Source organism: Oncorhynchus clarkii, chromosome 20, assembly GCF_045791955.1.
Source record: "Oncorhynchus clarkii lewisi isolate Uvic-CL-2024 chromosome 20, UVic_Ocla_1.0, whole genome shotgun sequence".
NCBI lineage: Eukaryota > Metazoa > Chordata > Actinopteri > Salmoniformes > Salmonidae > Oncorhynchus > Oncorhynchus clarkii.
Window position 1 is genome coordinate 1,597,237 of NC_092166.1, and position 22,786 is coordinate 1,620,022.

The 22,786-nt window shown below is 52.8% G+C and overlaps 1 protein-coding gene across 1 annotated transcript in view; it reads left to right on the top strand.

The window, feature by feature from the left end:
• The window catches only part of LOC139377204 (macrophage mannose receptor 1-like), a 102,286-nt gene that overhangs the window by 40,368 nt on the left and 39,132 nt on the right, over positions 1 to 22,786 (top strand). The window contains exons 17-18 of the mRNA XM_071120205.1: positions 19,483 to 19,646; positions 20,389 to 20,453. Coding sequence (XP_070976306.1) covers positions 19,483 to 19,646; positions 20,389 to 20,453 — 229 coding nt within the window. The remainder of the gene's footprint in view (positions 1 to 19,482; positions 19,647 to 20,388; positions 20,454 to 22,786) is intronic.

The following is a 22,786-nucleotide window of genomic DNA, read 5'->3' on the forward strand; positions in this document are numbered from 1 at the left end:
GCAGACAAGTCCCCTCTAGAGACCGAGCAGACAAGTTCCCTTTAGAGACCGAGCAGACAAGTTCCCTCTAGAGACCGAGCAGACAAGTCTCCTCGAGAGACCTAGCAGACAAGTCCCCTCGAGAGACCTAGCAGACAAGTCCCCTCGAGAGACTGAGCAGCCAAGTCCCCTCGAGAGACGGAGCAGACAAGTCCCCTCTAGAGACCGAGCAGACAAGTTCCCTCTAGAGACCGAGCAGACAAGTTCCCTCTAGAGACCAAGCAGACAAGTCTCCTCGAGAGACCTAGCAGACAAGTTCCCTCTAGAGACCGAGCAGACAAGTCCGCTCTAGAGACCTAGCAGACAAGTCCTCTCTAGAGACCGAGCAGACAAGTTCCATCTAGAGACCGAGCAGACAAGTTCCCTCTAGACACCGAGCAGACAAGTCCCCTCTTGAGACCGAGCAGACAAGACCCCTCTAGAGACCGAGCAGACAAGTCTCCTCAAGAGACCGAGCAGACAAGTCCCCTCTAGACACCGAGCAGACAAGTTCCCTCTAGAGACTGAGCAGACAAGTCCCCTCTAGACACCGAGCAGACAAGTTCCCTCTAGAGACCGAGCAGACAAGTCCCCTCGAGAGACTGAGCAGACAAGTCCCCTCGAGAGACCGAGCAGACAAGTCCCTCTAGAGACCGAGCAGACAAGTTCCCTCTCGACACCGAGCAGACAAGTTCCCTCTAGAGACCGAGCAGACAAGTCCCCTCTAGAGACATAGCAGACAAGTCCCCTCAAGAGACAGTGCAGACAAGTTCGCTCTCCACACCGAGCAGACAAGTTCCTTCTAGAGACCGAGCAGACTAGTCCCCTCTAGAGACCGAGCAGACAAGATCCCTCTAGAGACCGAGCAGACAAGTTCCCTCTAGAGACTGAGCAGACAAGTTCCCTCTAGAGACAGAGCAGACAAGTCCCCTCGAGAGACTGAGCAGCCAAGTCCCCTCAAGAGACGGAGCAGACAAGTCCCCTCAAGAGACGGAGCAGACAAGTCCCCTCTAGAGACCGAGCAGACAAGTTCCCTTTAGAGACCGAGCAGACAAGTTCCCTCTAGAGACCGAGCAGACAAGTCTCCTCGAGAGACCTAGCAGACAAGTCCCCTCGAGAGACTGAGCAGACAAGTCCCCTCGAGAGACGGAGCAGACAAGTTCCCTCTAGAGACCGAGCAGACAAGTTCCCTCTAGAGACCGAGCAGACAAGTTCCCTCTAGAGACCGAGCAGACAAGTCTCCTCGAGAGACCTAGCAGACAAGTTCCCTCTAAGACCGAGCAGACAAGTCCGCTCTAGAGACCTAGCAGACAAGTCCTCTCTAGAGACCGAGCAGACAAGTTCCCTCTAGAGACCGAGCAGACAAGTTCCCTCTAGACACCGAGCAGACAAGTTCCCTCTTGAGACCGAGCAGACAAGTCCTCTCTAGAGACCGAGCAGACAAGTCTCCTCAAGAGACCGAGCAGACAAGTCGCCTCTAGAGACCGAGCAGACAAGTCTCCTCAAGAGACCGAGCAGACAAGTCCCCTCTAGAGATCGAGCAGACAAGTTCCCTCTAGAGACTGAGCAGACAAGTCCCCTCTAGACACCGAGCAGACAAGTTCCCTCTAGAGACCGAGCAGACAAGTTCCCTCTAGAGACCGAGCAGACAAGTTCCCTCAGAGACCGAGCAGACAAGTTCCCTCTAGAGACCGAGCAGACAAGTTCCCTCTAGACACCGAGCAGACAAGTTCCTTCTAGAGACCGAGCAGACAAGTTCCCTCTAGAGACCGAGCAGACAAGTTCCCTCTAGAGACCGAGCAGACAAGTCTCCTCGAGAGACCTAGCAGACAAGTTCCCTCTAGAGACCGAGCAGACAAGTCCGCTCTAGAGACCTAGCAGACAAGTCCTCTCTAGAGACCGAGCAGACAAGTTCCCTCTAGAGACCGAGCAGACAAGTTCCCTCTAGACACCGAGCAGACAAGTTCCCTCTTGAGACCGAGCAGACAAGTCCCCTCTAGAGACCGAGCAGACAAGTTCACACTAGAGACCGAGCAGACAAGTTCCCTCTAGAGACCGAGCAGACAAGTTCCCTCTAGACACCGAGCAGACAAGTCCCCTCTTGAGACCGAGCAGACAAGACCCCTCTAGAGACCGAGCAGACAAGTCTCCTCAAGAGACCGAGCAGACAAGTCCCCTCTAGACACCGAGCAGACAAGTTCCCTCTAGAGACTGAGCAGACAAGTCCCCTCTAGACACCGAGCAGACAAGTTCCCTCTAGAGACCGAGCAGACAAGTCCCCTCGAGAGACTGAGCAGACAAGTCCCCTCGAGAGACCGAGCAGACAAGTCCCTCTAGAGACCGAGCAGACAAGTTCCCTCTCGACACCGAGCAGACAAGTTCCCTCTAGAGACCGAGCAGACAAGTCCCCTCTAGAGACATAGCAGACAAGTCCCCTCAAGAGACAGTGCAGACAAGTTCGCTCTCCACACCGAGCAGACAAGTTCCTTCTAGAGACCGAGCAGACTAGTCCCCTCTAGAGACCGAGCAGACAAGATCCCTCTAGAGACCGAGCAGACAAGTTCCCTCTAGAGACTGAGCAGACAAGTTCCCTCTAGAGACAGAGCAGACAAGTCCCCTCGAGAGACTGAGCAGCCAAGTCCCCTCAAGAGACGGAGCAGACAAGTCCCCTCTAGAGACCGAGCAGACAAGTTCCCTTTAGAGACCGAGCAGACAAGTTCCCTCTAGAGACCGAGCAGACAAGTCTCCTCGAGAGACCTAGCAGACAAGTCCCCTCGAGAGACTGAGCAGACAAGTCCCCTCGAGAGACGGAGCAGACAAGTTCCCTCTAGAGACCGAGCAGACAAGTTCCCTCTAGAGACCGAGCAGACAAGTTCCCTCTAGAGACCGAGCAGACAAGTCTCCTCGAGAGACCTAGCAGACAAGTTCCCTCTAAGACCGAGCAGACAAGTCCGCTCTAGAGACCTAGCAGACAAGTCCTCTCTAGAGACCGAGCAGACAAGTTCCCTCTAGAGACCGAGCAGACAAGTTCCCTCTAGACACCGAGCAGACAAGTTCCCTCTTGAGACCGAGCAGACAAGTCCTCTCTAGAGACCGAGCAGACAAGTCTCCTCAAGAGACCGAGCAGACAAGTCGCCTCTAGAGACCGAGCAGACAAGTCTCCTCAAGAGACCGAGCAGACAAGTCCCCTCTAGAGATCGAGCAGACAAGTTCCCTCTAGAGACTGAGCAGACAAGTCCCCTCTAGACACCGAGCAGACAAGTTCCCTCTAGAGACCGAGCAGACAAGTTCCCTCTAGAGACCGAGCAGACAAGTTCCCTCAGAGACCGAGCAGACAAGTTCCCTCTAGAGACCGAGCAGACAAGTTCCCTCTAGACACCGAGCAGACAAGTTCCTTCTAGAGACCGAGCAGACAAGTTCCCTCTAGAGACCGAGCAGACAAGTTCCCTCTAGAGACCGAGCAGACAAGTCTCCTCGAGAGACCTAGCAGACAAGTTCCCTCTAGAGACCGAGCAGACAAGTCCGCTCTAGAGACCTAGCAGACAAGTCCTCTCTAGAGACCGAGCAGACAAGTTCCCTCTAGAGACCGAGCAGACAAGTTCCCTCTAGACACCGAGCAGACAAGTTCCCTCTTGAGACCGAGCAGACAAGTCCCCTCTAGAGACCGAGCAGACAAGTTCACACTAGAGACCGAGCAGACAAGTTCCCTCTAGAGACCGAGCAGACAAGTTCCCTCTAGACACCGAGCAGACAAGTTCCCTCTTGAGACTGAGCAGACAAGTGCCCTCTAGAGACCGAGCAGACAAGTTCCCTCTAGAGACCGAGCAGACAAGTCTCCTCGAGAGACCGAGCAGACAAGTTCCCTCCAGAGACCGAGCAGACAAGTCCGCTCTAGAGACCTAGCAGACAAGTCCTCTCTAGAGACCGAGCAGACAAGTTCCCTCTAGAGACCGAGCAGACAAGTTCCCTCTTGAGACCGAGCAGATAAGTCCTCTCTAGAGACCAAGCAGACAAGTCTCCTCAAGAGACCGAGCAGACAAGTCTCCTGAAGAGACCGAGCAGACAAGTCCCCTCTAGAGACCGAGCAGACAAGTTCCCTCTAGAGACTGAGCAGACAAGTCCCCTCTAGACACCGAGCAGACAAGTTCCCTCTAGAGACCGAGCAGACAAGTTCCCTCTAGAGACCGAGCAGACAAGTTCCCTCTAGAGACCGAGCAGACAAGTTCCCTCTAGAGACCGAGCAGACAAGTCTCCTCGAGAGACCTAGCAGACAAGTCCCCTCGAGAGACCGAGCAGACAAGTCCGCTCTAGAGACCTAGCAGACAAGTCCTCTCTAGAGACCGAGCAGACAAGTTCCCTCTAGAGACCGAGCAGACAAGTTCCCTCTAGACACCGAGCAGACAAGTTCCCTCTTGAGACCGAGCAGACAAGTCCCCTCTAGAGACCGAGCAGACAAGTCTCCTCAAGAGACCGAGCAGACAAGTCCCCTCTAGAGACCGAGCAGACAAGTTCCCTCTAGAGACTGAGCAGACAAGTCCCCTCTATACACCGAGCAGACAAGTTCCCTCTAGAGACCAAGCAGACAAGTTCCCTCTAGACACTGAGCAGACAAGTTCCCTCTAGAGACCAAGCAGACAAGTTCCCTCTAGAGACTGAGCAGACAAGTTCCCTCTAGACACCGAGCAGACAAGTTCCTTCTAGACACCGAGCAGACAAGTCCCCTCTAGAGACCGAGCAGACAAGCCCCCTCTAGAGACCGAGCAGACAAGTCTCCTCAAGAGACCGAGCAGAAAAGTCCCCTCTAGAGACCGAGCAGACAAGTTCCCTCTAGAGACCGAGCAGACAAGTTCCCTCTAGACACCGAGCAGACAAGTTCCCTCTTGAGACCGAGCAGACAAGTCCCCTCTAGAGACCGAGCAGACAAGTTCACACTAGAGACCGAGCAGACAAGTTCCCTCTAGAGACCGAGCAGACAAGTTCCCTCTAGACACCGAGCAGACAAGTTCCCTCTTGAGACTGAGCAGACAAGTGCCCTCTAGAGACCGAGCAGACAAGTTCCCTCTAGAGACCGAGCAGACAAGTCTCCTCGAGAGACCGAGCAGACAAGTTCCCTCCAGAGACCGAGCAGACAAGTCCGCTCTAGAGACCTAGCAGACAAGTCCTCTCTAGAGACCGAGCAGACAAGTTCCCTCTAGAGACCGAGCAGACAAGTTCCCTCTAGACACCGAGCAGACAAGTTCCCTCTTGAGACCGAGCAGATAAGTCCTCTCTAGAGACCAAGCAGACAAGTCTCCTCAAGAGACCGAGCAGACAAGTCTCCTGAAGAGACCGAGCAGACAAGTCCCCTCTAGAGACCGAGCAGACAAGTTCCCTCTAGAGACTGAGCAGACAAGTCCCCTCTAGACACCGAGCAGACAAGTTCCCTCTAGAGACCGAGCAGACAAGTTCCCTCTAGAGACCGAGCAGACAAGTTCCCTCTAGAGACCGAGCAGACAAGTTCCCTCTAGAGACCGAGCAGACAAGTCTCCTCGAGAGACCTAGCAGACAAGTCCCCTCGAGAGACCGAGCAGACAAGTCCGCTCTAGAGACCTAGCAGACAAGTCCTCTCTAGAGACCGAGCAGACAAGTTCCCTCTAGAGACCGAGCAGACAAGTTCCCTCTAGACACCGAGCAGACAAGTTCCCTCTTGAGACCGAGCAGACAAGTCCCCTCTAGAGACCGAGCAGACAAGTCTCCTCAAGAGACCGAGCAGACAAGTCCCCTCTAGAGACCGAGCAGACAAGTTCCCTCTAGAGACTGAGCAGACAAGTCCCCTCTATACACCGAGCAGACAAGTTCCCTCTAGAGACCAAGCAGACAAGTTCCCTCTAGACACTGAGCAGACAAGTTCCCTCTAGAGACCAAGCAGACAAGTTCCCTCTAGAGACTGAGCAGACAAGTTCCCTCTAGACACCGAGCAGACAAGTTCCTTCTAGACACCGAGCAGACAAGTCCCCTCTAGAGACCGAGCAGACAAGCCCCCTCTAGAGACCGAGCAGACAAGTCTCCTCAAGAGACCGAGCAGAAAAGTCCCCTCTAGAGACCGAGCAGACAAGTCCCCTCTAGACACCGAGCAGACAAGTTCCCTCTAGAGACTGAGCAGACAAGTCCCCCCTAGACACCGAGCAGACAAGTTCCCTGTAGAGACCGAGCAGACAAGTTCCCTCTAGAGACCAAGCAGACAAGTCCCCTCGAGAGACCGAGCAGACAAGTCCCTCTGGAGACCGAGCAGACAAGTTCCCTCTCGACACCGAGCAGACAAGTTCCCTCTAGAGACCGAGCAGACAAGTCCCCTCTAGAGACATAGCAGACAAGTCCCCTCGAGAGACCGTGCAGACAAGTTCGCTCTCGACACCGAGCAGACAAGTTACCTCTAGAGACCGAGCAGACAAGTCCCCTCTAGAGACCGAGCAGATAAGTTCCCTCTAGAGACCGAGCAGACAAGTTCCCTCTAGAGACCGAGCAGACAAGTCCCCTCGAGAGACTGAGCAGCCAAGTCCCCTCGAGAGACGGAGCAGCCAAGTCCCCTCTAGAGACCGAGCAGACAAGTTCCCTCTAGAGACCGAGCAGACAAGTTCCCTCTAGAGACCGAGCAGACAAGTCTCCTCGAGAGACCTAGCAGACAAGTTCCCTCTAGAGACTGAGCAGACAAGTCCCCTCTAGAGACTGAGCAGACAAGTTCCCTGTAAACACCGAGCAGACATGTTCCCTCTAGAGACGGAGCAGACGAGTCGCCTCTAGAGACCGAGCAGACGAGTCGCCTCTAGAGACCTAGCAGACAAGTCCCCTCTAGAGACCTAGCAGACAAGTCCCCTCTAGAGACCGAGCAGACAAGTCTCCTCTAGAGACCGAGCAGACAAGTTCCCTCTAGACACCGAGCAGACAAGTTCCCTCTAGAGACCGAGCAGACAAGTTCCCTCTAGAGACCGAGCAGACAAGTTCCCTCTAGACACCGAGCAGACAAGTTCCTTCTAGACACCGAGCAGACAAGTCCCCTCTAGAGACCGAGCAGACAAGTCCCCTCTAGAGACCAAGCAGACATGTCCCATCTAGAGACCGAGCAGACAAGTCCCCTCTAGAGACCAAGCAGACATGTCCCCTCTAGAGACCGAGCAGACAAGTCTCCTCGAGAGACCGAGCAGACAAGTTCCCTCTAGAGACCGAGCAGACAAGCATCCTCGAGAGACTGAGCAGACAAGTTCCCTCGAGAGACTGAGCAGACAAGTTCCCTCTAGAGACCGAGCAGACAAGTCTCCTCGAGAGACCGAGCAGACAAGCCTCCTCGAGAGACTGAGCAGACAAGTTCCCTCTAGAGACCGAGCAGGCAAGTTCCTCGAGACACCGAGCAGACAAGTCCCCTCTAGAGACCGAGCAAACAAGTCCCCTCTAGAGACCTAGCAGACAAGTCCCCTCGAGAGACCGTGCAGACAAGTCCCCTCGAGAGACCGAGCAGACAAGTTCCCTCTAGAGACCGAGCAGGCAAGTTCCTCGAGACACCGAGCAGACAAGTCCCCTCTAGAGATCGAGCAGACAAGTTCCCTCTAGAGACCGAGCAGACATGTCCCCTCTAGAGACCTAGCAGATAAGTCTCCTCGAGAGACCGAGCAGACAAGTCTCCTCGAGAGACCGAGCAGACAAGTTCCCTCTAGAGACCGAGCAGACAAGTCTACTCGAGAGAACTAGCAGACAAGTTCCCTCTAAAGACTGAGCAGACAAGTCCCCTCTAGAGACCGAGCAGACAAGTTCCCTCTATAGACTGAGCAGACAAGTCCCCCCTAGACACAGAGCAGATAAGTTCCCTCTAGAGACCGAGCAGACAAGTCCCCCCTAGACACAGAGCAGATAAGTTCCCTCTAGAGACCGAGCAGACAAGTTCCCTCTAGAGACCGAGCAGACAAGTCCCCTCTAGAGACCTAGCAGACAAGTCCCCTCGAGAGACCGTGCAGACAAGTCCCCTCGAGAGACCGAGTAGACAAGTTCCCTCGAGAGACCGAGTAGACAAGTTCCCTCTAGAGACCGAGCAGGCAAGTTCCTCGAGACACTGAGCAGACAAGTTCCCTGTAAACACAGAGCAGATAAGTTCCCTCTAGAGACCGAGCAGACAAGTCCCCTCTAGAGATCAAGCAGACAAGTTCCCTCTAGAGACCGAGCAGACAAGTTCCCTCTCGACACTGAGCAGACAAATCCCCTCGAGAGACTGAGCAGACAAGTCCCCTCGAGAGACCGAGCAGACAAGTTCCCTCTAGAGACCGAGCAGACAAGTTCCCTCTCGACACCAAGCAGACAAGTTCCCTCTAGAGACCGAGCAGACAAGTCCCCTCTAGAGACCTAGCAGACAAGTCTCCTCGAGAGACCGTGTAGACAAGTCCCCTCGAGAGACCGAGCAGACAAGTTCCCTCTAGAGACCGAGCAGGCAAGTCCCTCGAGACACAGAGCAGACAAGTCCCCTCTAGAGATCGAGCAGACAAGTTCCCTCTAGAGACCAAGCAGACAAGTTCCCTCTCGACACCGAGCAGACAAATCCCCTCGAGAGACCGTGCAGACAAGTCCCCTCGAGAGACCGAGCAGACAAGTTCCCTCTAGAGACCGAGCAGGCAAGTCCCTCGAGACACCGAGCAGACAAGTTCCCTGTAAACACCGAGCAGACAAGTTCCCTCTAGAGACCGAGCAGACAAGCCACCTCTAGAGACGAAGCAGACAAGCCCCCTCTAGAGACAAAGCAGACAAGTCCCCTCTAGACACCGAGCAGACAAGTCCCCTCTAGAGACCGAGCAGACAAGTCTCCTCGAGAGACCGAGCAGACAAGTCCCCTCTAGAGACCGAGCAGACAATTCCCCTCTAGAGACCGAGCAGACAAGTCTCCTCGAGAGACCGAGCAGACAAGTTCCCTCTAGAGACCGAGCAGACAAGTTCCCTCTAGAGACCGAGCAGACAAGTCCCCTATAGAGACCGAGCAGACAAGTCTCCTCGAGAGACCGAGCAGACAAGTCCCCTCAAGAGACCGAGTAGACAAGTTCCCTCGAGAGACCGAGTAGACAAGTTCCCTCTAGAGACCGAGCAGGCAAGTCCCTCGAGACACTGAGCAGACAAGTTCCCTGTAAACACAGAGCAGATAAGTTCCCTCTAGAGACCGAGCAGACAAGTCCCCTCTAGAGATCAAGCAGACAAGTTCCCTCTAGAGACCGAGCAGACAAGTTCCCTCTCGACACTGAGCAGACAAATCCCCTCGAGAGACTGAGCAGACAAGTCCCCTCGATAGACCGAGCAGACAAGTTCCCTCTAGAGACCGAGCAGACAAGTTCCCTCTCGACACCAAGCAGACAAGTTCCCTCTAGAGACCGAGCAGACAAGTCCCCTCTAGAGACCTAGCAGACAAGTCTCCTCGAGAGACCGTGTAGACAAGTCCCCTCGAGAGACCGAGCAGACAAGTTCCCTCTAGAGACCGAGCAGGCAAGTCCCTCGAGACACAGAGCAGACAAGTCCCTCGAGACACAGAGCAGACAAGTCCCATCTAGAGATCGAGCAGACAAGTTCCCTCTAGAGACCAAGCAGACAAGTTCCCTCTCGACACCGAGCAGACAAATCCCCCCGAGAGACCGTGCAGACAAGTCCCCTCGAGAGAACGAGCAGACAAGTTCCCTCTAGAGACCGAGCAGGCAAGTCCCTCGAGACACCGAGCAGACAAGTTCCCTGTAAACACCGAGCAGACAAGTTCCCTCTAGAGACCGAGCAGACAAGCCACCTCTAGAGACGAAGCAGACAAGTCCCCTCTAGAGACCGAGCAGACAAGTCCCCTCTAGAGACCGAGCAGACAAGTTCCCTCTAGAGACCGAGCAGAAAAGTCTCCTCGAGAGACCGAGCAGACAAGTCCCCTATAGAGACCGAGCAGACAAGTCTCCTCGAGAGACCGAGCAGACAAGCCTCCTCGAGAGACTGAGCAGACAAGTTCCCTCTAGAGACCGAGCAGACAAGTCCCCTCGAGAGACTGAGCAGCCAAGTTCCCTCTAGAGACCGAGCAGACAAGTTCCCTCTAGAGACCGAGCAGACAAGTTCCCTCTAGAGACCAAGCAGACAAGTTCCCTCTAGACACCGAGCAGACAAATCCCCTCGAGAGACCGTGCAGACAAGTCCCCTCGAGAGACCGAGCAGACAAGTTCCCTCTAGAGACCGAGCAGGCAAGTCCCTCGAGACACAGAGCAGACAAGTCCCCTCTAGAGATCGAGCAGACAAGTTCCCTCTAGAGACCAAGCAGACAAGTTCCCTCTCGACACCGAGCAGACAAATCCCCTCGAGAGACCGTGCAGACAAGTCCCCTCGAGAGACCGAGCAGACAAGTTCCCTCTAGAGACCGAGCAGGCAAGTCCCTCGAGACACCGAGCAGACAAGTTCCCTGTAAACACCGAGCAGACAAGTTCCCTCTAGAGACCGAGCAGACAAGCCACCTCTAGAGACGAAGCAGACAAGCCCCCTCTAGAGACAAAGCAGACAAGTCCCCTCTAGACACCGAGCAGACAAGTCCCCTCTAGAGACCGAGCAGACAAGTCTCCTCGAGAGACCGAGCAGACAAGTCCCCTCTAGAGACCGAGCAGACAATTCCCCTCTAGAGACCGAGCAGACAAGTCTCCTCGAGAGACCGAGCAGACAAGTTCCCTCTAGAGACCGAGCAGACAAGTTCCCTCTAGAGACCGAGCAGAAAAGTCTCCTCGAGAGACCGAGCAGACAAGTCCCCTATAGAGACCGAGCAGACAAGTCTCCTCGAGAGACCGAGCAGACAAGTCCCCTCAAGAGACCGAGTAGACAAGTTCCCTCGAGAGACCGAGTAGACAAGTTCCCTCTAGAGACCGAGCAGGCAAGTCCCTCGAGACACTGAGCAGACAAGTTCCCTGTAAACACAGAGCAGATAAGTTCCCTCTAGAGACCGAGCAGACAAGTCCCCTCTAGAGATCAAGCAGACAAGTTCCCTCTAGAGACCGAGCAGACAAGTTCCCTCTCGACACTGAGCAGACAAATCCCCTCGAGAGACTGAGCAGACAAGTCCCCTCGATAGACCGAGCAGACAAGTTCCCTCTAGAGACCGAGCAGACAAGTTCCCTCTCGACACCAAGCAGACAAGTTCCCTCTAGAGACCGAGCAGACAAGTCCCCTCTAGAGACCTAGCAGACAAGTCTCCTCGAGAGACCGTGTAGACAAGTCCCCTCGAGAGACCGAGCAGACAAGTTCCCTCTAGAGACCGAGCAGGCAAGTCCCTCGAGACACAGAGCAGACAAGTCCCTCGAGACACAGAGCAGACAAGTCCCCTCTAGAGATCGAGCAGACAAGTTCCCTCTAGAGACCAAGCAGACAAGTTCCCTCTCGACACCGAGCAGACAAATCCCCTCGAGAGACCGTGCAGACAAGTCCCCTCGAGAGAACGAGCAGACAAGTTCCCTCTAGAGACCGAGCAGGCAAGTCCCTCGATTCACCGAGCAGACAAGTTCCCTGTAAACACCGAGCAGACAAGTTCCCTCTAGAGACCGAGCAGACAAGCCACCTCTAGAGACGAAGCAGACAAGTCCCCTCTAGAGACCGAGCAGACAAGTCCCCTCTAGAGACCGAGCAGACAAGTTCCCTCTAGAGACCGAGCAGAAAAGTCTCCTCGAGAGACCGAGCAGACAAGTCCCCTATAGAGACCGAGCAGACAAGTCTCCTCGAGAGACCGAGCAGACAAGCCTCCTCGAGAGACTGAGCAGACAAGTTCCCTCTAGAGACCGAGCAGACAAGTCCCCTCGAGAGACTGAGCAGCCAAGTTCCCTCTAGAGACCGAGCAGACAAGTTCCCTCTAGAGACCGAGCAGACAAGTTCCCTCTAGAGACCAAGCAGACAAGTTCCCTCTAGACACCGAGCAGACAAATCCCCTCGAGAGACCGTGCAGACAAGTCCCCTCGAGAGACCGAGCAGACAAGTTCCCTCTAGAGACCGAGCAGGCAAGTCCCTCGAGACACCGAGCAGACAAGTTCCCTGTAAACACCGAGCAGACAAGTTCCCTCTAGAGACCGAGCAGACAAGCCACCTCTAGAGACGAAGCAGACAAGTCCCCTCGAGAGACCGAGCAGACAAGTTCCCTCTAGAGACCGAGCAGACAAGTTCCCTCTAGAGACCGAGCAGAAAAGTCTCCTCGAGAGACCGAGCAGACAAGTCCCCTATAGAGACCGAGCAGACAAGTCTCCTCGAGAGACCGAGCAGACAAGCCTCCTCGAGAGACTGAGCAGACAAGTTCCCTCTAGAGACCGAGCAGACAAGTCCCCTCGAGAGACTGAGCAGCCAAGTTCCCTCTAGAGACCGAGCAGACAAGTTCCCTCTAGAGACCGAGCAGACAAGTTCCCTCTCGACACCGAGCAGACAAGTTCCCTCTAGAGACCGAGCAAACAAGTCCCCTCTAGAGACCTAGCAGACAAGTCCCCTCGAGAGACCGTGCAGACAAGTCCCCTCGAGAGACCGAGCAGACAAGTTCCCTCTAGAGACCGAGCAGGCAAGTCCCCTCTAGAGACCGAGCAGACAAGTTCCCTTTAGAGACCGAGCAGACAAGTCCCCTCTAGTGACCGAGCAGACAAGTCTCCTCGAGAGACCGAGCAGACAAGTCTCCTCGAGAGACCGAGCAGACAAGTTCCCTCTAGAGACCGAGCAGACAAGTCTCCTCGAGAGACCTAGCAGACAAGTTCCCTCTAGAGACTGAGCAGACAAGTCCCCTCTAGAGACCGAGCAGACAAGTTCCCTCGAGACACCGAGCAGACAAGTCCCCTCTAGAGATCGAGCAGACAAGTTCCCTCTAGAGACCGAGCAGACAAGTTCCCTCTTGACACCGAGCAGACAAGTTCCCTCTAGAGACCGAGCAGACAAGTCCCCTCTAGAGACCTAGCAGACAAGTCCCCTCGAGAGACCGTGTAGACAAGTTCCCTCGAGAGACTGAGCAGACAAGTTCCCTCTAGAGACCGAGCAGGCAAGTCCCTCGAGACACCGAGCAGACAAGTCCCCTCTAGAGATTGAGCAGACAAGTCCCCTCTAGAGACCGAGCAGACAATTCCCCTCTAGAGACCGAGCAGACAAGTCTCCTCGAGAGACCGAGCAGACAAGTTCCCTCTAGAGACCGAGCAGACAAGTTCCCTCTAGAGACCGAGCAGAAAAGTCTCCTCGAGAGACCGAGCAGACAAGTCCCCTATAGAGACCGAGCAGACAAGTCTCCTCGAGAGACCGAGCAGACAAGTCCCCTCAAGAGACCGAGTAGACAAGTTCCCTCGAGAGACCGAGTAGACAAGTTCCCTCTAGAGACCTAGCAGGCAAGTCCCTCGAGACACTGAGCAGACAAGTTCCCTGTAAACACAGAGCAGATAAGTTCCCTCTAGAGACCGAGCAGACAAGTCCCCTCTAGAGATCAAGCAGACAAGTTCCCTCTAGAGACCGAGCAGACAAGTTCCCTCTCGACACTGAGCAGACAAATCCCCTCGAGAGACTGAGCAGACAAGTCCCCTCGATAGACCGAGCAGACAAGTTCCCTCTAGAGACCGAGCAGACAAGTTCCCTCTCGACACCAAGCAGACAAGTTCCCTCTAGAGACCGAGCAGACAAGTCCCCTCTAGAGACCTAGCAGACAAGTCTCCTCGAGAGACCGTGTAGACAAGTCCCCTCGAGAGACCGAGCAGACAAGTTCCCTCTAGAGACCGAGCATGCAAGTCCCTCGAGACACAGAGCAGACAAGTCCCTCGAGACACAGAGCAGACAAGTCCCCTCTAGAGATCGAGCAGACAAGTTCCCTCTAGAGACCAAGCAGACAAGTTCCCTCTCGACACCGAGCAGACAAATCCCCTCGAGAGACCGTGCAGACAAGTCCCCTCGAGAGAACGAGCAGACAAGTTCCCTCTAGAGACCGAGCAGGCAAGTCCCTCGAGACACCGAGCAGACAAGTTCCCTGTAAACACCGAGCAGACAAGTTCCCTCTAGAGACCGAGCAGACAAGCCACCTCTAGAGACGAAGCAGACAAGTCCCCTCTAGAGACCGAGCAGACAAGTCCCCTCTAGAGACCGAGCAGACAAGTTCCCTCTAGAGACCGAGCAGAAAAGTCTCCTCGAGAGACCGAGCAGACAAGTCCCCTATAGAGACCGAGCAGACAAGTCTCCTCGAGAGACCGAGCAGACAAGCCTCCTCGAGAGACTGAGCAGACAAGTTCCCTCTAGAGACCGAGCAGACAAGTCCCCTCGAGAGACTGAGCAGCCAAGTTCCCTCTAGAGACCGAGCAGACAAGTTCCCTCTAGAGACCGAGCAGACAAGTTCCCTCTAGAGACCAAGCAGACAAGTTCCCTCTAGACACCGAGCAGACAAATCCCCTCGAGAGACCGTGCAGACAAGTCCCCTCGAGAGACCGAGCAGACAAGTTCCCTCTAGAGACCGAGCAGGCAAGTCCCTCGAGACACCGAGCAGACAAGTTCCCTGTAAACACCGAGCAGACAAGTTCCCTCTAGAGACCGAGCAGACAAGCCACCTCTAGAGACGAAGCAGACAAGTCCCCTCGAGAGACCGAGCAGACAAGTTCCCTCTAGAGACCGAGCAGACAAGTTCCCTCTAGAGACCGAGCAGAAAAGTCTCCTCGAGAGACCGAGCAGACAAGTCCCCTATAGAGACCGAGCAGACAAGTCTCCTCGAGAGACCGAGCAGACAAGCCTCCTCGAGAGACTGAGCAGACAAGTTCCCTCTAGAGACCGAGCAGACAAGTCCCCTCGAGAGACTGAGCAGCCAAGTTCCCTCTAGAGACCGAGCAGACAAGTTCCCTCTAGAGACCGAGCAGACAAGTTCCCTCTCGACACCGAGCAGACAAGTTCCCTCTAGAGACCGAGCAAACAAGTCCCCTCTAGAGACCTAGCAGACAAGTCCCCTCGAGAGACCGTGCAGACAAGTCCCCTCGAGAGACCGAGCAGACAAGTTCCCTCTAGAGACCGAGCAGGCAAGTCCCCTCTAGAGACCGAGCAGACAAGTTCCCTTTAGAGACCGAGCAGACAAGTCCCCTCTAGTGACCGAGCAGACAAGTCTCCTCGAGAGACCGAGCAGACAAGTCTCCTCGAGAGACCGAGCAGACCATTTCCCTCTAGAGACCGAGCAGACAAGTCTCCTCGAGAGACCTAGCAGACAAGTTCCCTCTAGAGACTGAGCAGACAAGTCCCCTCTAGAGACCGAGCAGACAAGTTCCCTCGAGACACCGAGCAGACAAGTCCCCTCTAGAGATCGAGCAGACAAGTTCCCTCTAGAGACCGAGCAGACAAGTTCCCTCTTGACACCGAGCAGACAAGTTCCCTCTAGAGACCGAGCAGACAAGTCCCCTCTAGAGACCTAGCAGACAAGTCCCCTCGAGAGACCGTGTAGACAAGTTCCCTCGAGAGACTGAGCAGACAAGTTCCCTCTAGAGACCGAGCAGGCAAGTCCCTCGAGACACCGAGCAGACAAGTCCCCTCTAGAGATTGAGCAGACAAGTTCCCTCTAGAGACCGAGCAGACAAGTTCCCTCTCGACACCGAGCAGACAAATCCCCTTGAGAGACCGTGCAGACAAGTCCCCTCTAGAGACCGAGCAGGCAAGTCCCTCGAGACACCGAGCAGACAAGTCCCCTCTAGAGATTGAGCAGACAAGTTCCCTCTAGAGACCGAGCAGACAAGTTCCCTCTCGACACCGAGCAGACAAATCCCCTCGAGAGACCGAGTAGACAAGTTCCCTCTAGAGACCGAGCAGGCAAGTCCCTCGAGACACTGAGCAGACAAGTTCCCTGTAAACACAGAGCAGATAAGTTCCCTCTAGAGACCGAGCAGACAAGTTCCCTCTAGAGACCGAGCAGACAAGTCCCCTCGAGAGACCGAGCAGACAAGTTCCCTCTAGAGACCGAGCAGACAAGTTCCCTCTAGAGACCGAGCAGAAAAGTCTCCTCGAGAGACCGAGCAGACAAGTCCCCTATAGAGACCGAGCAGACAAGTCTCCTCGAGAGACCGAGCAGACAAGCCTCCTCGAGAGACTGAGCAGACAAGTTCCCTCTAGAGACCGAGCAGACAAGTCCCCTCGAGAGACTGAGCAGCCAAGTTCCCTCTAGAGACCGAGCAGACAAGTTCCCTCTAGAGACCGAGCAGACAAGTTCCCTCTCGACACCGAGCAGACAAGTTCCCTCTAGAGACCGAGCAAACAAGTCCCCTCTAGAGACCTAGCAGACAAGTCCCCTCGAGAGACCGTGCAGACAAGTCCCCTCGAGAGACCGAGCAGACAAGTTCCCTCTAGAGACCGAGCAGACAAGTTCCCTCTCGACACTGAGCAGACAAATCCCCTCGAGAGACTGAGCAGACAAGTCCCCTCGATAGACCGAGCAGACAAGTTCCCTCTAGAGACCGAGCAGACAAGTTCCCTCTCGACACCAAGCAGACAAGTTCCCTCTAGAGACCGAGCAGACAAGTCCCCTCTAGAGACCTAGCAGACAAGTCTCCTCGAGAGACCGTGTAGACAAGTCCCCTCGAGAGACCGAGCAGACAAGTTCCCTCTAGAGACCGAGCAGGCAAGTCCCTCGAGACACAGAGCAGACAAGTCCCCTCTAGAGATCGAGCAGACAAGTTCCCTCTAGAGACCAAGCAGACAAGTTCCCTCTCGACACCGAGCAGACAAATCCCCTCGAGAGACCGTGCAGACAAGTCCCCTCGAGAGACCGAGCAGACAAGTTCCCTCTAGAGACCGAGCAGGCAAGTCCCTCGAGACACAGAGCAGACAAGTTCCCTGTAAACACCGAGCAGACAAGTTCCCTCTAGAGACCGAGCAGACAAGCCACCTCTAGAGACGAAGCAGACAAGTCCCCTCTAGAGACCGAGCAGACAAGTCCCCTCTAGAGACCGAGCAGACAAGTTCCCTCTAGAGACCGAGCAGAAAAGTCTCCTCGAGAGACCGAGCAGACAAGTCCCCTATAGAGACCGAGCAGACAAGTCTCCTCGAGAGACCGAGCAGACAAGCCTCCTCGAGAGACTGAGCAGACAAGTTCCCTCTAGAGACCGAGCAGACAAGTCCCCTCGAGAGACTGAGCAGCCAAGTTCCCTCTAGAGACCGAGCAGACAAGTTCCCTCTAGAGACCGAGCAGACAAGTTCCCTCTAGAGACCAAGCAGACAAGTTCCCTCTAGACACCGAGCAGACAAATCCCCTCGAGAGACCGTGCAGACAAGTCCCCTCGAGAGACCGAGCAGACAAGTTCCCTCTAGAGACCGAGCAGGCAAGTCCCTCGAGACACCGAGCAGACAAGTTCCCTGTAAACACCGAGCAGACAAGTTCCCTCTAGAGACCGAGCAGACAAGCCACCTCTAGAGACGAAGCAGACAAGTCCCCTCGAGAGACCGAGCAGACAAGTTCCCTCTAGAGACCGAGCAGACAAGTTCCCTCTAGAGACCGAGCAGAAAAGTCTCCTCGAGAGACCGAGCAGACAAGTCCCCTATAGAGACCGAGCAGACAAGTCTCCTCGAGAGACCGAGCAGACAAGCCTCCTCGAGAGACTGAGCAGACAAGTTCCCTCTAGAGACCGAGCAGACAAGTCCCCTCGAGAGACTGAGCAGCCAAGTTCCCTCTAGAGACCGAGCAGACAAGTTCCCTCTAGAGACCGAGCAGACAAGTTCCCTCTCGACACCGAGCAGACAAGTTCCCTCTAGAGACCGAGCAAACAAGTCCCCTCTAGAGACCTAGCAGACAAGTCCCCTCGAGAGACCGTGCAGACAAGTCCCCTCGAGAGACCGAGCAGACAAGTTCCCTCTAGAGAACGAGCAGGCAAGTCCCCTCTAGAGACCGAGCAGACAAGTTCCCTTTAGAGACCGAGCAGACAAGTCCCCTCTAGTGACCGAGCAGACAAGTCTCCTCGAGAGACCGAGCAGACAAGTCTCCTCGAGAGACCGAGCAGACAAGTTCCCTCTAGAGACCGAGCAGACAAGTCTCCTCGAGAGACCTAGCAGACAAGTTCCCTCTAGAGACTGAGCAGACAAGTCCCCTCTAGAGACCGAGCAGACAAGTTCCCTCGAGACACCGAGCAGACAAGTCCCCTCTAGAGATCGAGCAGACAAGTTCCCTCTAGAGACCGAGCAGACAAGTTCCCTCTTGACACCGAGCAGACAAGTTCCCTCTAGAGACCGAGCAGACAAGTCCCCTCTAGAGACCTAGCAGACAAGTCCCCTCGAGAGACCGTGTAGACAAGTCCCCTCGAGAGACTGAGCAGACAAGTTCCCTCTAGAGACCGAGCAGGCAAGTCCCTCGAGACACCGAGCAGACAAGTCCCCTCTAGAGATTGAGCAGACAAGTTCCCTCTAGATACCGAGCAGACAAGTTCCCTCTCGACACCGAGCAGACAAATCCCCTTGAGAGACCGTGCAGACAAGTCCCCTCTAGAGACCGAGCAGGCAAGTCCCTCGAGACACCGAGCTGACAAGTCCCCTCTACACACCGAGCAGACAAGTTCCCTCTTGAGACCGAGCAGACAAGTCCCCTCTAGAGACCGAGCAGACAAGCCACCTCTAGAGACGAAGCAGACAAGCCCCCTCTAGAGACCGAGCAGACAAGTCCCCTCTAGAGACCGAGCAGACATGTCCCCTCTAGAGACCGAGCAGACAAGTCTCCTCGAGAGACCGAGCAGACAAGTCCCCTCTAGAGACCGAGCAGGCAAGTCCCCTCTAGAGACCGAGCAGACAAGTCTCCTCGAGAGACCGAGCAGACAAGTTCCCTCTAGAGACCGAGCAGACAAGCCACCTCTAGAGACTGAGCAGACAAGCCCCCTCTAGAGACCGAGCAGACAAGTCCCCTCTAGAGACCGAGCAGACTAGTTCCCTCTAGAGACCGAGCAGACAAGTCTCCTCGAGAGACCCAACAGACAAGTTCCCTCTAGAGACCGAGCAGACAAGTCCCCTCTAGAGACCGAGCAGACAAGTCCCCTCTAGAGACCGAGCAGACAAGTCCCCTCTACAGACTACATTAGGAGGTTAGTCCCTTCTCTAGAGACTACACCAAGTAAATAAGTCCCGTCTCTAGAGAGTGCACCAAGCAAATAAGTCCCTTCTCTAGAGATTAGACCAAGCAAATTAGTCCCCCCTCTAGAGACTACACCAGGCAAATAAGTCCTCACTCTGGAGTCTACACCTTTCAGATAAGTCCCCTCCCTAGAGACTACACCAAGCAAATAAGTCCCCACTCTGGAGACTACACCATTCAGATAAGTCCCCACTCTGGAGACCAAACCAAGCAGATAAGTCCCCTCTCTAGATGTGCTTGGTCTCTAGAGGGGACTAATCTGAATGGTCTCTAGAGGAGACGAATCTGCTTGTTCTCTAGAGAGGACTAATCTGCTCGGTCTCCAGAGGGGACTTAATTGTACATAACTTATATGAGTATTTTCTAACCCTGTCTAGAGTATAATGTGACAGAGGATGGCTGGCTGGAGTATGGAGGCTCTCAATATTACTTTAATACTGAAGTGCTGGCCATGGAGAATGCCAGGCACTACTGTCAGCAGAGGCATGGGGACCTTGTTGTTATCAACGGACTAACAGAAAATACATTTCTGTGGAAAAAGGTAAACACCTATAGTTTCGCTATAGTCCTGCCTTCAAACACATTGGTAGAGCTATATACACAAGTGGTGTATAGTGCTTAGGTAAACATACTTTAAAGTACTACTTAAGTCGTTTTTTGGGTATCTGTTCTTCACATTTATATTTTTTGACTACTTTTACTTTTCCTTCACTACATTCCTAAAATAAATGATATACTTTTACCTCCATACATTTTCCCTGACACCCAAAAGTAATGTTTTGAATGCTTAGCAGGACAGGAAAATGGTATAATTCACGCACTAATCAAGAGAACATCCCTGGTAATCCTCTGCCTCTGATCTGGCGGACTCACGGCCTCACGGAACACAAAGGCTTCATTTGTAAATGATGTGTGGAGTGTGCCCCTGGCTATCCGTAAATAGAAAAGATTTGCTTAATATAAGGATTTTGACATTTACTTTTGATACTTAAGTGTTTTTAAAAAGATACTTTTAGACTTTTACTCAAGGAGTATTTTACTGGGTGACTTTCATTTTATATTAAGGTATCTTTACTTTTACTCAATTATGACAATTGGGTCATTTTTCCACCACTGAAATACACTGAATCAACAAAACATTAAGAACACCTTTCTAATATGGAGTTGCACCTCCTTTTGCCCTCAGTTGGTCAGGGCTTGGACTCTACAAGGTGTTGAAACGGACGCTGGCCCATGTGGACTCCAAGACAGCTGGTCCCTAATGCTAATTGCTCTTTTTTCAGATCAATAAAGAGCAATTAGGAAGCCATTACATCGGGCTCACAGTTGATCTTGATCGCTCTTTCGGGTGAGTATAAAATGAGTAAAAGAAGAATATCAAACAGAGAAAAATAAAACGTTTTTTATATCACTTCTAAACTAGTGGTGTCAAACTGCTGTTCTATTGCTGCATTCATGACATGTTAGACACTCTGAAATACGAGCTTCCTTTCTGGGAGAAATCGGTTTGAAAGGACCTCCAATTGAAGACTTTTCAGACATGCTGAACTCTGACGTCACCTACCAAGAACATAACTTAACAAAACATTATTTATCCAATTTATTTGGACCTTTTTTTAACACTATAATTTGGATGAGAGAGTGTTGGCTGCGCTTTTTGTTCATGGGTTGACGTAGCTACTTAGACATTAGCCAGTTGGCGTTCTCAATCAGTTCAAAGCATGTGAATGCACACCTCATTGCTCCGTGTTTAGAAGTTGTATTTCCGAACATTCCGGCATGACATGAACAAAGCATATTTTCTGTGTATTGTCCGTGTTCTTTATGTGTTCTATGTCTTGTGTGTTGCTGAGTTCTTGTGTTCTGAGTTCCATGTTTCGTGTGAGTATTACTGACTTATCAGTAATACATACAGTTCATTTAGAAAGGATTCATACCCCTTGATTTATTCCACATTTTGTTGTTACAGCCTGAATTCAAAATGGGTTAAATAGTATATTTTATAGTCAACACACAATACCCCATGATGACAAAGTACAAACTTGTTTTTAGAAATGTTTACACATTTATTGAAAATGAAATACAGACATATCTAATTTACATAAGTATTCCCACCTCTGAGTGAATACATGATAGAATCACCCTTGGCAGCGATTACGGCTGTGAGTCTTTCTGGGTCTCTAAGAGCTTTCCACACCTGGATTCTGCAACATTTGCCCATGTAACGGATGTGAAATGGCTAGCTAGTTAGCGGTGTTCGCGCTAAATAGCGTTTCAATCGGTGACGTCACTTGCTCTGAGACCTTGAAGTAGTAGTTCCCCGTGGCTTTTGTGGAGCGATGGGTAACGATGCTTCGTGGGTGACTGTTGTTGATGTGTGCAGAGGGTCCCTGGTTCGCGCCCGGGTATGGGTGAGGGGACGGTCTAAAGTTATACTGTTACACCCATTATTCTTTAAAACATTATTCAAGCTCTGTCAAATTGGTTGTTGATCATTGCTAGACAACCATTTTCAGCTCTTGCCATAGATGTTCAAGTAGATTTAAGTCAAACTTTAATATCGGCCACTCAGGAACATTCGCTGTCTTCTTGGTAAGCAACTTCAGTGTAGATTTGGCCTTGTGTTTTAGGTTATTGTTCTGCTGAAAGGTGAATTCATCTCCTAGTGTCAGGTGGAAAGCAGACTGAACCAGGTTGTCCTCTAGGATTTTTCTTGTGCTACGCTCCATTTCATTTAATTTTATCCTTAAAACCTCCCCAATCCTTAACGATGACAAGCATACCTTGAAATTTCCAACATTTTCCGACAAGGTAGAACTGCCAAAGGGGGCGGTGTTGCAATTTGCTGCAGCGTTCTGTCTTACTTTCCAGGTCTGTACCCAAACAATTTGAGCTTCTACTTCTAAAAATTCACCTTTCCAGAAACAAGTCTCTCACCGTTGCCGCTTGCTATAGACCACCCTCTGCCCCCAGCTGTGCCCTCAACACTATATGCGATTTAATCCCCCCCCCCCCCCATCTATCTTCTGAGCTCGTGCTGCTAGGTGACCTAAACTGGGACATGCTTAACACCCCGGCCATCCTACAATCTAAGCTTGATTCCCTCAATCTCACACAAGTTATCAATGAACCTACCAGATATAACCCCAAATCCGTAAACACGGGTACCCTCATAGATATCATCCTAACTCACCCTCCAAATACACCTCTGCTGTTTTCAACCAAGATCTCAGCGATCACTGCCTCCTTGCCTGCATCCGTAATGGGTCTGCGAGCAAAACGACCACCCCTCATCACTGTCAAACTCTCCCTAAAACACTTCTGCGAGCAGGCCTTTCTAATCGACCTGGCATTGACGACATTGACCTCATCCCGACAGTAGAGGATGCCTGGTTATTCTTTAAAAGTGCCTTCCTCACCATCTTAAATAGGCATGCCCCATTCAAAAAATGTAGAACCAGGAATAGATATAGCCCTTGGGTCACTCCAGACCTGACTGTCCTTGACCAGCACAAACACATCCTGTGGCGTACTGCATTAGCATCGAATAGCCCCCGTGATATGCAACTTTTCAGGGAGGTTAGGAACCAATATACACAGGCAGTTAGGAAAGCTAAGGCTAGCTTTTTTAAACAGAAATTTGCATCCTGCAGTACAAACTCAAAAAAGTTCATGGAGAAT